General features: G+C 35.8%; 3 protein-coding genes across 4 annotated transcripts; 1 reads left to right on the plus strand and 2 right to left on the minus strand.

Moving 5' to 3' along the window:
* Positions 1–409: 409 nt before the first annotated feature.
* On the minus strand, positions 410–3,496 carry TM9SF3 (transmembrane 9 superfamily protein member 3). Its single transcript, XM_034975855.2, has one exon. It carries the CDS (start codon positions 3,358–3,360, stop codon positions 1,633–1,635), a length of 1,728 nt encoding a protein of 575 aa, XP_034831746.1. The 5' UTR covers positions 3,361–3,496; the 3' UTR covers positions 410–1,632.
* Positions 3,497–3,801: 305 nt separating this feature from the next.
* On the plus strand, positions 3,802–10,191 carry Nle (notchless). The gene is made up of 10 exons (XM_034976507.2): positions 3,802–4,037; positions 4,135–4,292; positions 4,851–4,987; positions 5,455–5,629; positions 6,677–6,851; positions 7,457–7,601; positions 8,354–8,543; positions 9,091–9,254; positions 9,774–9,900; positions 10,112–10,191. The coding sequence occupies exons 1-10, from the start codon at positions 3,894–3,896 to the stop codon at positions 10,122–10,124; spliced, it is 1,428 nt and encodes a 475-aa protein (XP_034832398.1). The 5' UTR covers positions 3,802–3,893; the 3' UTR covers positions 10,125–10,191.
* Positions 10,143–12,622, minus strand: Sas10 (UTP3 small subunit processome component Sas10). 2 transcript variants are annotated; one of them, XM_069503453.1, is made up of 3 exons: positions 12,492–12,622; positions 12,254–12,373; positions 10,143–11,605 (listed from the first exon to the last, which is right to left on the minus strand). In XM_069503453.1, exons 2-3 carry the CDS (start codon positions 12,268–12,270, stop codon positions 10,222–10,224), a joined length of 1,401 nt encoding a protein of 466 aa, XP_069359554.1. In that variant the 5' UTR covers positions 12,271–12,373; positions 12,492–12,622; the 3' UTR covers positions 10,143–10,221. The 2 variants fall into 2 exon arrangements, with proteins under 2 accessions (XP_069359554.1, XP_034832399.1); XM_034976508.2 differs by having other exon boundaries at positions 12,254–12,612.
* Between the last annotated feature and the right edge of the window lie 2,153 nt (positions 12,623–14,775).

Below are 14,775 nucleotides of genomic sequence, written 5' to 3' on the forward strand. Positions count from 1 at the left end.
CCAATCTGCACTAAGTGTAGACTGGCAGACTATAGTCCACCACGCTGGCCAAGTATTGGCCAGCATGGTGGACTATAGCCTAAGCCCTAAACCCTTCTCATTCTGAGGAGTCCTGTGGTTAGTAGTGGGGCGACGATGGGTTGATCGTGATAATGATGACATAGAAAATCACAAGATACACTGCATGGTCAGAATTTGTGGTGGGCACTTTATTTCAGTAACACTGGCCAGTGGCCATAAAAGGCAATTTCATTGGATGCCCCTTCAAGTCAGTTGTGTAAGGCCAACGTAAGATGATTCTACTGTGTATGGATACTATGAATTAACAATCGACAGGTATTCAATTTGATGTAAAAGCTATGCACTACAAATCTACAGCTGCTGATGAAAAATAAAATAAAATACAACATTTAATAGTTTGTCACCTTTTAATTCCGAAAATGATATATTCAGATAGGTACATTACATTTTATCAGATTTATGCTGGATGGCATATACATACAATTCTATTATCTTATCACACAAATTAAATACAATGTAATGCAATTATAAACACTCATTTAAAAGGAGTTAAATGTAATTACTATTTCTAATTTCTAGTTAATATTTACATAGGTAAAATTACATCTAGATTATTACTTACAAAATCGCCTACCTAGGAGCCATTGCTTTTACCTAGAATTTAAGCAGGACTAGGTAGAGATATAATGATTAATATGATAATTTTATTGTTACTAACATAATTAGAGAGAGAAATGTATAGATTTACTGTTTCACTAAGATGACTCGTGAGGTAGGGTGCAGGTAGCAGGTTACCAGTAAAAAGCTATTTTTTTTTATTTTATTCATTATAGGTATACCCTTGACCACAATCACACCTGATGGAAAGTGATGATATTATTCTTGAGTGACAATAATATGTTATATTTTATTTTCAAAAAAATTAGAGATCCTTACGAAAATTGTAATAAGCTACCCGTGCGAAGCTGGGGCGGGGCATTAGTAGATAATATGACTATGGCCCTACCACACAAGCCATCTCAGTCAAGCGGCACTTCTTTATTAAATCAATTAGTACCAAAACCAACAGTTGAAATACTATTTTTTATAAGTTTAATTTCTTTATATATTTACATAGTACATATTTGATTGAGACATGAACTTAAACAATAACATCATTGCGTGCATAAAACAACCACATAGTATTGAAAACAATATATATTATTAAAATATTTAATTTCATGACTATTTTGATAACAAATAAATTTATCTAAGCCTTAGAGTCATTCACTCTCTGTTAACAAAGAAGTAAAAGAGCTATTATATTTTGTTTACAAAATAAACATATGCATCAAAGATCCTCTTCATTATTTAAAGCCAGATAAATATTATTAATTACCTTGCTACCAACATCAATATTCTAAAAGTATGAATTTGATGGATTATTAATAAATAAATTTGATTCTGATTATGTGAATTTTCAACCAATAAATTTATGAGGAATGTGTTAAACTTGCAAAATGTCTAGAATTCTAGATCACACAATAGATTTTTTTTCACTTGTAGCCTAGCAATAAAAACCTAGCATACAAATCACATCAAAGAAAAATGTAATTACACAGAACACAACATTCAATCAATCTTAACAGTTGAATATATCTTCCTCACAAATATACTGGTGCCAATGTATCCAACAGTGCCGCAAATAATTCCCAGGGTCAAGCTGAACAATGCCATGTAGCCAAAATAGAAAGTGGTTTGAAACAAACCATACATTTTTGTCTTAAAGAGGAAGTAGTAGAACGAGTAGAGATATACATATATTGCAGTGCTGCCGGCGGAGAGGAAGCTAGTCCATTGCCAACGATAGTCCTCAGCATTGAGCAAGAAGTAAGTGCAGACTATAGTCACACACACTGTGACAATCATTAGGATCACAAACACAAGCAACATGAAACCATACACATAGTAGATTTTGTACGCCCAAAACGATGTGAAGATAAAGTACATCTCAATAAATATAGAGCCGAATGGAAGAACTCCTCCCATGATAATGATTATGAATGGTTCCATAAACCATTTCTTTTCAGGAATAGGCCTAGGGACGGCATTAATGCGACATGGGTAATCAGGTTGCCCCGCCAAGTTGCGTCCGAGAACAGTTCCAACCAGAGTTAGGGGTAAAATCACAAAAGTACAAATGGACATCACAGCAATCATACTACCAAACGGAATGGCTCTAGATGCATGATAGTACATAGCTATGAAGTTAATGAAGAAAGCTGTCCCGCACACCAGTACTGGCAACAGGAATGCAGAGAGCAGCATCTGCTTGATCCACAGTCTGCCACCCATCCTAGCATACAAGGAACCACCAAAATAACCATTTACAGGAGAAGTGGCAGCATAAATGAAAATAGCAGTTGACAATAAGGATCCCCTCTCAGTATAGAGCTCACCAAATATTGTGAAAATTATAACAGCCAATGTTACAACGGTCAGCTGGTGACCAGCTCCAATGAGTGCAGAGAATAATGCTAAATGTGGCACGGGTCTAAAAACATCACCATGGACTTGCTTCCATCCATATTCGTCTCCCAAGTCTTTTTCTAGGTCATCAAGATCATCATCTTTTGAGTACCTAGCGTAGTCCTTACGAAGGGTTCTCATAAGTATCATGGACACAAGACCTACCAAGAAAATAACCATCATGAAGCTGTTGAAGATACTAAACCAGTGAATCCTGTGTTGGAAGAAATTAGGATCCAGATACTTGTCAAAGCGGTCCTCAAATTTGATATTGCTCTTTTTCCAGTTCACTTCATATGTGAAAGGGATTTTCGCATTAAGCTTCAGTCGCTCTTTATTCTCGGCTGTGAGATTCACTTCCACAATTCGGTTCCCATTATACCCAATGTCAAATTTTTTATGTGTCCAAATGTAATAATTGTCACCATCTATTTCTCCAACGATTCCCCATATAGGCAGGTCATCCACGTACATTTGATACCAGTAATGGTTTTTTACAGCGTAGACTAGCGCCTTATACGCCTGCTCGTCGAGTTCGATAGCACAGAATTGCTGTGCTGGTACATTATCTTTGAAGGTGATGTCTAAACCACTTATTTCTAATTCGACGCCTTGCAGAGCTTCCGACAACGTCTCGTGGTAATGGCCAATGGTCACTTTCGTGCCAGCGCAGAATGGTAGGGAAAAGTATGCATAGGTCTCCTGACGGTTGTGGTACGGGCCCACAGTGTTCATCCAGAGCACCACTTGTTCACTATCCTTGTAGGTATGTGTATGTTCATCACATTTAGCGACATGCCACAAAAGAAACAAAATATATAAGATTTTCATTTTAAGTTAAAAGAATCCAAGTTTTTCTAAATAAAGCAACAAACATAACACGTAAGTTAAAAGCCGACGTCAGACATTTAAAGACCAATGTTGCCTTAGAAATTAGAATAGATGAAGGATGAATGTTGCCCATTCAATTTTTGATTTTTTGACAAATCTTACCACAGTTTTGTGGTTTTGCGCTGATACCATGATATGACCATGATACTTTCCACCGACCAGAAATAAAAATACCTAGGTACCTACCTACTTTCACTTCACACAGGATCCACAGGATACTCTACTCATCACAGATAATGTACAACTTTACACCCAGCACCGTGTATAAGCACCTTTACGGAAAAGTTTTCACTCGTTCAGCATGCCACGGCACGCCGTCAACTAGGTTTTTAGTCTGTGTCAACTAGTGACGTCAACACGTGATGTTGCTCTAAGGGCTAGAACCCAGAGCCGTAAACGTGATTTTGACGTTTGATTTATAGGTTATAATTTGTTTATAAAAGTTTTTCAAAAAAGACAAAATAGGCCACAAAATGGAATTGGATAATGATTTACCGATAAGCGTGCAAGCTAGGTTTAAATCTGACACCGGAGAAGAAACCGGCAGTCCATTAGATTTACCTTTAAACGTTACTAAGGAACAACTAACACTTATTTGCAATGCTTTATTAAAAGAGGTAAAATTGATATTTCTCTTAAAATATAGACTTATGAAAATTGGTTGTCTTTCATTATAGCACTATAATTTATCACAGCGTAATGTTATTCTTTTAGGAAGACAAACCATTTTTATTTTTCGTCAAAGACGTTGAAATTACATCAACCCTCAAAGATGCCCTAGATGTTGACAAGTTAAACTCTGAAGAAGTGGTAGAAATCATATATCAACAGCAGGCTGTGTTTAAAGTCAGACCTGTTACTCGATGCACAAGGTACTTTCAAGTTTTACAATACCTAATAAGAATAAAGTAATTGGAACCTCATCTGGAAAGTAGTCAGTAAACATGTTCACTTTGCAATTTATAAAGCAGCATATCTGTATCACTTATAATTTATATGTACACTTCATGTTTACATTTATTTAAACTATTCCTTTTTCTTTTCTCCCTGGATTTTGGTTTTTAAAAATCCTATCGAACTCTTTGATTTTCTAGGATAAAATGCTTGTGCTAATTCAGGGTATAATCTATCTCTATTCTAAATTTCAGCCAAATTGTTTCAGTCATTGTGGGAGAAAACCAAACTTTTACATCACTATACCCATATTATAAATGCTAAAGTGTGTTTGTTTGTTGGTTTATCCTTCAATCACGTCGCAATGGAGCAACAGATCGAAGATTTTTTGCATGGGTATAGTTAATGACCTGGAGAGTGACATAGGCTACTTTTTATCTCAAAAAATCAAAGTTCCCAAAGGATTTTAAATAATCTAAATCCACACAAGTTTATAATATTAGTATGATGATAAGATCATCCATTATATTTTCCAGCTCTATACCCGGTCATGCTGAGGCTGTAATATCAACAAGCTTTAGCCCATCAGGGCAACATTTAGCCAGTGGATCAGGAGACACAACTGTTAGATTTTGGGATTTACAAACACAGACTCCACTGCATGTTTGTAAAGGTAACCACAGATTAAATATTTCTAATGCATCGCCAGCTCACTATTGAGTCTTTTGTCAGAATGAGACAGGTTTGGTCAAAGTCACCACTCTGGACAAGTGTGGATTAGCAGATTTCACATCTTTGAGAACATTATGGAATATTGTCAGGCATGGAAATAGACCAAAATTTTTAGATAAATATTATGGAACTAGCTGATGCCCATGACTTTGTTTGCATGGATTTAGATTTTTAAAAATTCTGTGGGAACTCTGATTTTCCTGGATAAAAAGTAGCCTATGTCACTCCAAGTATTTAACTATAGTTAATTTTTTGCATGGGTATACCCATGCAAAAAATTACGGTGATCATTGCTACATGAAAGGACAAGCAAACACACTTTCACATTTATAATATAATGGGTAGTGATTGTATAGAATAAGTATTAGAAACTCCTAGAACTAGAAACTATTTATCTCTTTTGTACAGGTCACACAAACTGGGTGCTTTGCATATCCTGGTCTCCAGATGGCTCCAAGTTGGCATCAGCTTGCAAACAAGGAAGAATTATGCTATGGGATCCTATATCTGGTAACCAGATTGGCAAGACTATGGTGGGGCATAAACAATGGGTTACTGCACTTGCTTGGGAACCTTATATCAAGTAGGTAATTATTTATTTCAAACAGTTTGTAAATATTCTGTAATGGTATAAGGCAAATTTTTGAGCAGCTTGAAACTATAAACATTTAAGTTAATTAAAACTTTATTGGCTCTTAAAAATTTAACATCACAGTGCCCCGATTCTCTAGTCTCTCTCTAAACTAAATTTAGAGTATCTGCATCCTTTTCTTTTTACTAATGCTAAAAAAGGAACGGAACATGACTTTCACATTAAAAGACTCTAAATTTTAGTGCACAATACAAATTTAAACAGTAGGCTCGCGTGTGCGTGCTAAAATCACGGGTTTTACCATCTAAAAATTAAATTTAGAAATGTCAAACTGCTTCTGTCCTTTTCATATTACAATAGTAAGAAGAGAATGCGAATACTCTAAAATTAGGTTGTGCTTAGAATCGGTGCCAGTTAAGCATTTATTTTCTTATTTCCTTCTTTGGGTTCTGGTTAAACAGCTTTTAATCTGCACTTTTTACTATAAAAACTATTTGATAAATATTTACAACTAAACATACACATTGGGCTAATAAATGAAAAAAAAATTGGTTGTTATTGGCCAATGTCAGTTAGCCTTTGATACTATCTAAAATTCTAAATGCATTAGTTGGCCTCAATGACCTCTACTGACCTTTACTAATGAGTATGCTGCACTGCACCTGTTGTTGAAGAAACTTGATTTATGCCATTTTGGTGCCGATAGCAGCAGTGAGAGCAACTGTTAGCGGTGAGACATTATTAATGCTGTGTCAACATAAAGACAGTTTGTTCATCCATTTCAGTGGATGGCTTTCACTTATCTGATTATTATTTTTGCTCAGCTGCTCGATTGCGGGAAAATTGCATCAATCATTATTACAATCGCAATCGTTCTGATTGGCTAAATTTATGGTATTCTTGTTGCAACAAGACATTGTAGCCAATAGTAAGAGAGCATCAACCAATCAGAGATGATTGCAATCGTGACATTGTAGCTGTCATTCTACCGCAATCGAGCCGCCGCATTAGGAAATTACTGATAAAATAACTTTCCAGGAATCCAGAATGCCGCAAGCTAGCGAGTTCTTCCAAAGATGGGGATATAAGGATATGGGATACGGTGACCGGACACACCATACTAAGCCTGACTGGACATACTAAAGCAGTGACTTGTGTCAAGTGGGGTGGCACTGGTCTCATTTATACTGCTTCACAAGACAGAACCATAAAGGTATATCTATAAATAACAGCATTTATGTGTCCTCGCCAAGTAAATTATTAAAAACCACGTCATAGGCACTTGCACAGCTGCATATTTGAAAACAGGCGTCAACTGCAGGTTCTGCTTGTTAGTGAAATGGCGTCCAGATAACACATTTGCTTTGCCACATAGCACTTAAGACTTCAGACGAGTTACATTCCTCACTAGGGAATAGCAGTTTGATAGAACAATACACCAAAGATCAGTATCAACTTAAGTGGAGCGGAGATGTGTCATTGAGAGAAGACATGATTCTTTTTTTACAACATCTATTAAGAATCTGATTGGTGTGCTAAGTACATCTCTGTTCACCTCCACTTTAGTGGATACCAGGGCTTATTCTTTTTTATACGTCATATCGTTCATATAATACTCGAACATACATTATTAGCTCACTTTCCACTTTGTCCATAAGATGGTAACTAGCGGCACCTAAATCATTAAGCTAGAGCCGACCAAATTGACCTAGCCAAGAATTACACCCAAAGCCACTCACAACAGATAATGTTATTACAAAGTGAGGTAGCATTTTAAATAATTGAAGTAAACTTCAACCTTAATTTGTTTGCAAACAGGTGTGGAGATCTGAAGATGGTATATTATGTAGAACACTGGAAGGTCATGCGCACTGGGTCAACACACTAGCACTGAGCACAGATTATATTCTAAGAACTGGACCTTTTCACCCCATCCTAGACAGGCTTGATTATACAAATGATAGTGAGTTTTTAAGGCATTTTAAATACATGAAAGGAAATACTCCTGCTACAGCGCTAGGAACTCACCGAGCAGTTTTCACCCGCGCCCGCCACTCTCGTACGAACAAACACGTCGTGAAAATTGCTATGAACATTATACATAGCAATTTTCACGACGCGATTTACTCCAACGGAGTGCACGTTTGTTTGCGAGTCCCGCTGCACCGGTGGTCAACTTGTAGAATCGCGCGGGCTGCGGTTGTCGCCTGCGAACTCTGCAATCGGTCGGCGGGCGAAGTGAAGCCGAACTTTTTCTTAAAAGTTCTGAATAACTACTTAGTTACGGACATTCGAAAATAATTATAGAACTTTTCGTCGTGCTTCTTTAACTCAGTAATAAGAAAAAATAGTCCATAACGATCCCTTTCCTGAATCAGTGGATGCACCCAGACTCGTTTCTGGTGTGTCCATGGCGGTCTGGGAACTTACTTGAACAGCTTTGCAGCCGTAAATAAACCTGGCGGTTTATCGATCTTGCGATCATCGTGATCATCATGATCGCAACCGCGGGTGCAAACCGCTCCGTGAGATCCCACTCTTAGGTTTTTATAGTTGGCGCTATTGGGGCAAAAATCAAAATAAGTCCAATCTGGATAGTAGGCATACAACTGTGAAATGTACAAAAACATCTCAGCAACATGAAAAATAATCCAACAAAACCTGCACACTGTCGCTTTAGCCATTAGCTTGTCGATCTTTAAAAAATATTTTTAGAGAAAGTGCTACAGCTGCGGGCTCTAGAAAGGTACGAGCAAACATGTCCAAAGGGCGAAGAGCGACTGGTGAGCGGGTCGGACGACTTCACGTTATTCCTGTGGCTGCCCGAGAAAGAGAAGCGACCCCTCGCTCGTATGACCGGACATCAGCAGCTGATCAATGATGTTAAATTCTCACCTGATACAAGGTCTGTTACTACTCTTCTTCTCGTGCCACTCCATTATTGGAGTTTGGCTGTCAGCTCGTCATATAAATTCCTATCTTTAGCCATACAAAAAAGTTGTACTACATTGGCTATCCCGTTGATGCTACTATGCAAGAAATCTTCACAAAAGTACCAACAACACGACAACTGTAGGTAACAACAAGTTCTAAATAAATATGTAGGTTATGATGCGCGAGCGCATAGGAAACAACACAAACATTAATTTTTATATATTAAATTCAAAGGGCTGAGGATATCTTTAAAAACCAGCAACAAATTGTCAATTTCATTGATATTAGCGTTTAAACGATTATGAGTGATTTCCATTATAAATAAACGTGGTTCTTGCTATACTCACGACATAAGCCAGACTGGTTTTGAACCCATCCAGGGTCATTTTTCGACTAAATACGTGAGTATAGCCGGAATCATACGTGAGTATAGCCGGAATCACCTTTCTTTATAATTTCATTGATCCACCAGATGTTCATAGGCAGCGGTAATCTAAGTTGGAAATTAATTTTTTTAGGTTTATAGCATCTGCATCTTTCGACAAGTCAGTAAAGTTATGGGAGTCCACAACAGGCAAATTTATTACAACTTTAAGAGGACATGTGCAGGCGGTGTACATGTTAGCTTGGTCGGCTGACTCCAGACTATTGCTCAGTTCTAGTGCAGATTCAACACTAAAAGGTAAACCATTTAAAATATATACTTGACCAGTGTCAAATTTACTTACTACTTTGTACAGTACAACTGAAGGTTGATTTCTGGCTGAAGCCCTTATCGATTAATCGGCTATCCAATATTGATAAGATTAATAACCTTAATACTAATTGTTAACTTTTTTAACATAATTAAACCTCTTCCATTGAGTACTGGCGCTATATTCGTATACTTATTGCAATTCACAAAGGCGAGTGAACTTTACTTGTGCTTACGTCGTATACACGGACATTTTGTAAGTGTGCGTGCATGTCGGACCAATCAGTGGCGAGCAAGCGTTCGCAAACACACACATTTACTGTACCTTACTTAATCCCCCTCGTGAAATGCAAGAACTAACAGTTCAATTTCGGCACTTACTAGAAACCTTCGGCTTTGGCCAAAACTTTGATACATTTTGGCTGTTGCAGAAGTTTGGCGGAAAACAAATGTTTCTCTACTATTTTATTATGTTACAATAGACTACTGTTTATTTTGGTATTGCAGTGTGGAATATGAAAACAAAGAAGCTTGAGCTGGATTTGCCAGGACATGCTGATGAGGTGTATGCAGTTGATTGGTCACCCAATGGTACACATGTGGCTTCAGGAGGAAAAGACAAAGTTTTGAAACTGTAAGTGGACAGATTTTGAAAAGTCATCTTTGAATAGATTCATTATATTCTCTAGAGATGTGTAAGACTAAACTTGTCAGATGTTGATTGCATTTGATAAGCAACATTGACCAACCTGTACCCCATAATGTAAAAGGTATCCTACATCCACAAAAAGCAAAGATAAAGAAAATTTATTAAAACTTATAACAATTTTTTTTCTTTCACACAGGTGGCAGCATTAGAAGATAAGAAGAACCAGATTGTTATCAATCGCTTTATTGTGCAAAATAAAAACATACTACAAAATTATTAATAAACACAGTTTTAAATAAGTAAAGGCTATTTTATTTTAATGCTCTTTTTCACATTTACCTTTATACCTGAAGCTTCACCACCATATCTTGTAATTTCTGTTCTCGGCTCTCTAACAGCACCCTTCCTCCTTATTTTAGCTTTTCTGTATTTAAGCTTATGTTTCACCCTGGGATTTCTCTGTTCCTTCTTTCTGTGTGGAGTCAATCCTTTGTTTTTGGCAATTTGGTAAGTTATCTCCCTCTTGTCTCCAACATCTTCAGGAATTACATCTTTCACTTTGTTAGAACTTGTTGGGTTATTATGTTCATTTTCTACCTCATCATTATCTGAGAACCCACTTTCCTCTGATTGATCATCATTTTGTGTCCCAATTTTAACTTTGTTTTTGTTATGAACTAAATCATTCTCATCTTCAGCATCATCATCATCAGAAACTCCAGTATCATCGCCGTCATCTTTTTCAATTGCATTCAATAATTTGAGTTTCTTACTAGGATTATCAGGTTGCTTATCAGATTTACGTTTTTTACTCTTTTCTTTAATCTTTTGCATTTTGATATTATTTTTCATTGCATTTAAGATTTTATCTATTTGTGGCTTTATCACTTCTATATAAATAGGCTCCATCTTTTTAAGCATTTGTCTATACTGGTATAACCTTTTGATCACAGGATGATTTTGAATATTAATCTTTTGACTTTTTAACAAAAGATAGAAGCTTATGTTTGTGCAGTAATTTAAGATCAGATCATAATTAGTTTTGACAAACTTAGAAGCTGAACAACTTGGAAGCTTCCCACCTTTTATTAGTTCAATAACTGGTTGCAAATCATCCTTTGCAACAGTTAACTTGGATTTGAAGTCCTCAATCAGACCAGAAAATTCTGGACTCTCTTTTTCAAACAATTGCAGCTTCTGTCTCTTGGACATCTGACTAACATCATGTTTTATCAATGTGTCTCCATCATCAAGTTTTGCAGTCTGTTTGTTGAAGAATTCAAGTGTGAAATCATCTTCACCAAGCTGTTCAAGTAATCTCTTTTGTATATTCTTAGCTTCTTCCTCTTCCATAAGAGCATCTTGTTCATCATCACCAAACCCTCCATAGTCTTCATCGACATAATCAGTTGAATAGTATGACTTCTTCTTCTTGCCCCAGGCTTTGGAGTCTGGTAAGTCATCATCTGACTTTTCTGCTCCATCTAAATCACTATCGGCTATTCCTAAATCACTTTTTTCTTCAGAATCGGCATCAGACCCAGAAAAAGCATACACCTCTTCTTCACTGTCTGAGTTTTGATGTTTTCTTTTACGTAGCTTGTCGAATATTTGTTTCTCTCCTGTAGAATATTCATTTTCCGAATCAGATGGCTCATAATTGTCTTGCAGATCAAACTTTGAATCAATTCTGCAAATATTTATTTTATAGATTAGTTGTAAGTAATTGTAAGTTTTTCTTTAGTCAATTGTAGAGAAAATTGCTACTACTAAGTTAAATCACAACCTTAAAATATATCAATAATCTAAAACATAGGCATAAATAATAAAACTATTAATAGGCAACATCTTAACTTTAATAATATTAACTGGGCAATTTCTGTACATTATATATTTTAAAAAAAATTATTGGAGGAATTATTATCAATACATAGCCCAAAACAATATTTTTAGGGTTCCATAGCTCACTTCATTGTCTGTCTGTCTCTTGTGGTTGTCAAGAAACCTATAGGGTACTTCCCGTTGACCTAGAATCATGAAATTTGTCAGGCAGCAGGTAGGTATTATAGCACACGTAAGGAGGAAAGTCTGAAAACCGTGAATTTGCAGTTCAAAGTAAGATTAATATAAGTTGGGTAGGTATTATAAAATAAAAGGGCTATACTTGTACATTCTAAAACAGATTTTTATGCATAATAATTTTTGATTTCTCGTGCAAAATGTCAAAAAAATACGCTTGTAGTACGGAACCCTCGCCTCGGTGCGCGATTTTTATTAGTAAACCCACCGGCAAAGCCAAGGCGCCAGGCGGATCAACTAGTAAACTATGAGTAGGTACCTTATTTTGTCCGCCATTATATCTCAATAAACGATGAACAGTAGGCCAAAACAATTAACTTGCATGTGTTCAGCTTAAGGTTACTTCGTCACTTCAACAACGCGACGTAATCGTTGCTCTCTAGGAGATAATATTATATTAGTACGTACTACGCAAATATTGGAAATAGTAGGTAAGTAAGGTTATAGAATATAGATACAGATTTCAAACAATAACTATAATATAACAAATTAATCACATTTTTATGGGCAAGTGATTTAATTCAAGGATTCAAAATAATATGATTTTTGATGGAATTTCTATGAATTTCACCGTTTGACCAAAGAGAATAATGAATAGGTATAATCACTACGTTTTACGTTTGACTGATCATTTCATGATTTGTCGATTAGTTCCCTGTATATTCTGTGCTGTATATTATAATACTCTTTGGATTAGTCTGTGTCCTGTGATTTGTGAATTTGACCATAGCATAGTGCGTAGCACGGACCAATAACATATAGTGCGTAGGCCATAGTTAACTAGGTTACTATATAATACTACAATGTGACAAGGTTATCTTGGCGCGTGGCGAATCAAAAACATCTCCGGATTCGTAGATAGAGTAATAAAGGTAGATGCAAGAACGTTTGCTTTCTCATTCGCATTAAAAAGAGAACACAGATAAAGTTACAAGTGTGATAAACAGAGACGCAGCTAACTTATTTTTTGTCCCTTATCGTGTAACTGGTTTTTTTCAAGAATACATACAAAAAGTTGCAAAACAAACTTTGAGAATTCGTGGCGTAATTGTATTTCTCATGAGTTATTTACTTTTATTCACATTAAAAACGTTTAATACAAATATTGTTGATTGGTTAATACAAATATTTACTGCTAAACAATGGTTATTGTCGTGTTATTCATCGTTACGTCGTGCTATCGCTATCTCATACACGGTTACACAGTACTTTAATCTACCTATTATTCTATCTACGTCCAGATTACTAGGCTGTGGCAAAGATAATATATACAAGTAAGATCGCTAACGTCATACATTCATTTAAAGCTTGCGTAAAACTCCTTTAAGTCGCCGGTACCTTGTAGGTCAACTCCTTATAGTGTGATGGCATTATTGTGCAAGCTAAAATGTGAGTTATCGAATTTATTTAGTGCCATCTATCGAACAGCTGATGAAACTCAATTTTATTTAGAGCCAACTCAAATTTTACTCAAATAATAAACGAAATCCAAAATCACAGGCAATCATCAAAGGGTCCGCTATCAAGCGTAGGTCAGCAGTTTGGCATCATCAAAAATCCAGGAGCAAGCACAAGTAATCGGGTTAGCAGAATCTCGGAGTCCATATAGCAGAAACAATTCACAAACGAAATAGGGAAAAGAAATAAAAGCACTCAGAAAATTGTAACACACCGTCAAATTCAACCGTCACCAATCCAAAGGCAAAATAATAATTTTATTTTCAAGTAACAAGTCATTTTGTTACGCCATCTACTGGAATTTTGTAATACTACTTCAGCTATCCAAAGCAAAATGCTATGGATATCGTAAAGTTCAATGAATCAATAATTAAAATTAAGAATTAACTTTTTCCGATGGTGATGTTGTGAAAATTTTGTATTTTGTTACTAAATATAAATAAATTTGATGAACCAGACAAGTAAAATATGATATTTCGTCAAATCCATAAAAAATATATTTCATACGAACCAAGTGACGCCATCTAGTAATAGTCTTGAACTAGTTACAATTTTAAATAGAGAGTTAGCGATCTGTACTTGTTTAATATATTATCTTTGGCTGTGGTCAAAACTTAGAGGTTATGTATGTTGTGGAGTGGTTAACACAGACCAGTAGGTAGGTAGGTACCTAATCTTCTGTTTTGATTTTACGTGGTTAGGTACCTACGTGGTTTTTGTAGGTACCTACCAGTGTTTCCATGTACACGGTAATTACCGTAGATGCACCGTAATTCAGCCCTAATCTACCGTCAAGGTAATATGGCCATTACCTTGACCGTGTCACCGTAATACAAAATCACGTTAAAAATTCATAATATACTGCGTAATAGTAGTATTTCGTCCCTATTCAAGCAATTAGGAAGGAGTAAAAATTTTTACAAAAAAAATAAAAACCGACTTCGTTACATAAACACTAAAAATTGAAAAATAATTTAATTTATTACCGAATATATTATGTATACAAGAGTTAATATAGTTCCATAATAATACTTTTTGGTGCCGGTGCCAATTAGCTTTAGCTGCGCGAATCGTCTAGACTTCATAATTTTATGGGACTCCACAATGGCACCTCATTGGCACCGACCCCAAAAAATATTATTATGGAACTATATTAACTCTTGTATACATAATATATTCGGTAATAAATTAAATTATTTTTCAATTTTTAGTGTTTATGTAACGAAGTCGGTTTTTATTTTTTTTGTAAAAAATTTTTATTTCACAATTTTTAGTGGCCCCATGGAATTATGCTATAACTGGTTAAAAATCTACTGTTTACTA

The sequence above is a fragment of the Maniola hyperantus genome, chromosome 15, assembly GCF_902806685.2.
Source record: "Maniola hyperantus chromosome 15, iAphHyp1.2, whole genome shotgun sequence".
In the NCBI taxonomy this organism is placed as follows: domain Eukaryota; kingdom Metazoa; phylum Arthropoda; class Insecta; order Lepidoptera; family Nymphalidae; genus Maniola; species Maniola hyperantus.

Excerpts from the sequence above, each read along its gene's own strand:
- TM9SF3 (XM_034975855.2), bottom strand. The coding sequence starts at position 3,360 with ATGAAAATCTTATATATTTTGTTTCTTTTGTGGCATGTCGCTAAATGT.
- Nle (XM_034976507.2), top strand. The coding sequence starts at position 3,894 with ATGGAATTGGATAATGATTTACCGATAAGCGTGCAAGCTAGGTTTAAA. Across the intron at positions 7,602-8,353 it reads GCTTGATTATACAAATGATA|AGAAAGTGCTACAGCTGCGG; the intron begins GTGAGTTTTTAA and ends AAATATTTTTAG. Across the intron at positions 8,544-9,090 it reads AAATTCTCACCTGATACAAG|GTTTATAGCATCTGCATCTT; the intron begins GTCTGTTACTAC and ends TAATTTTTTTAG.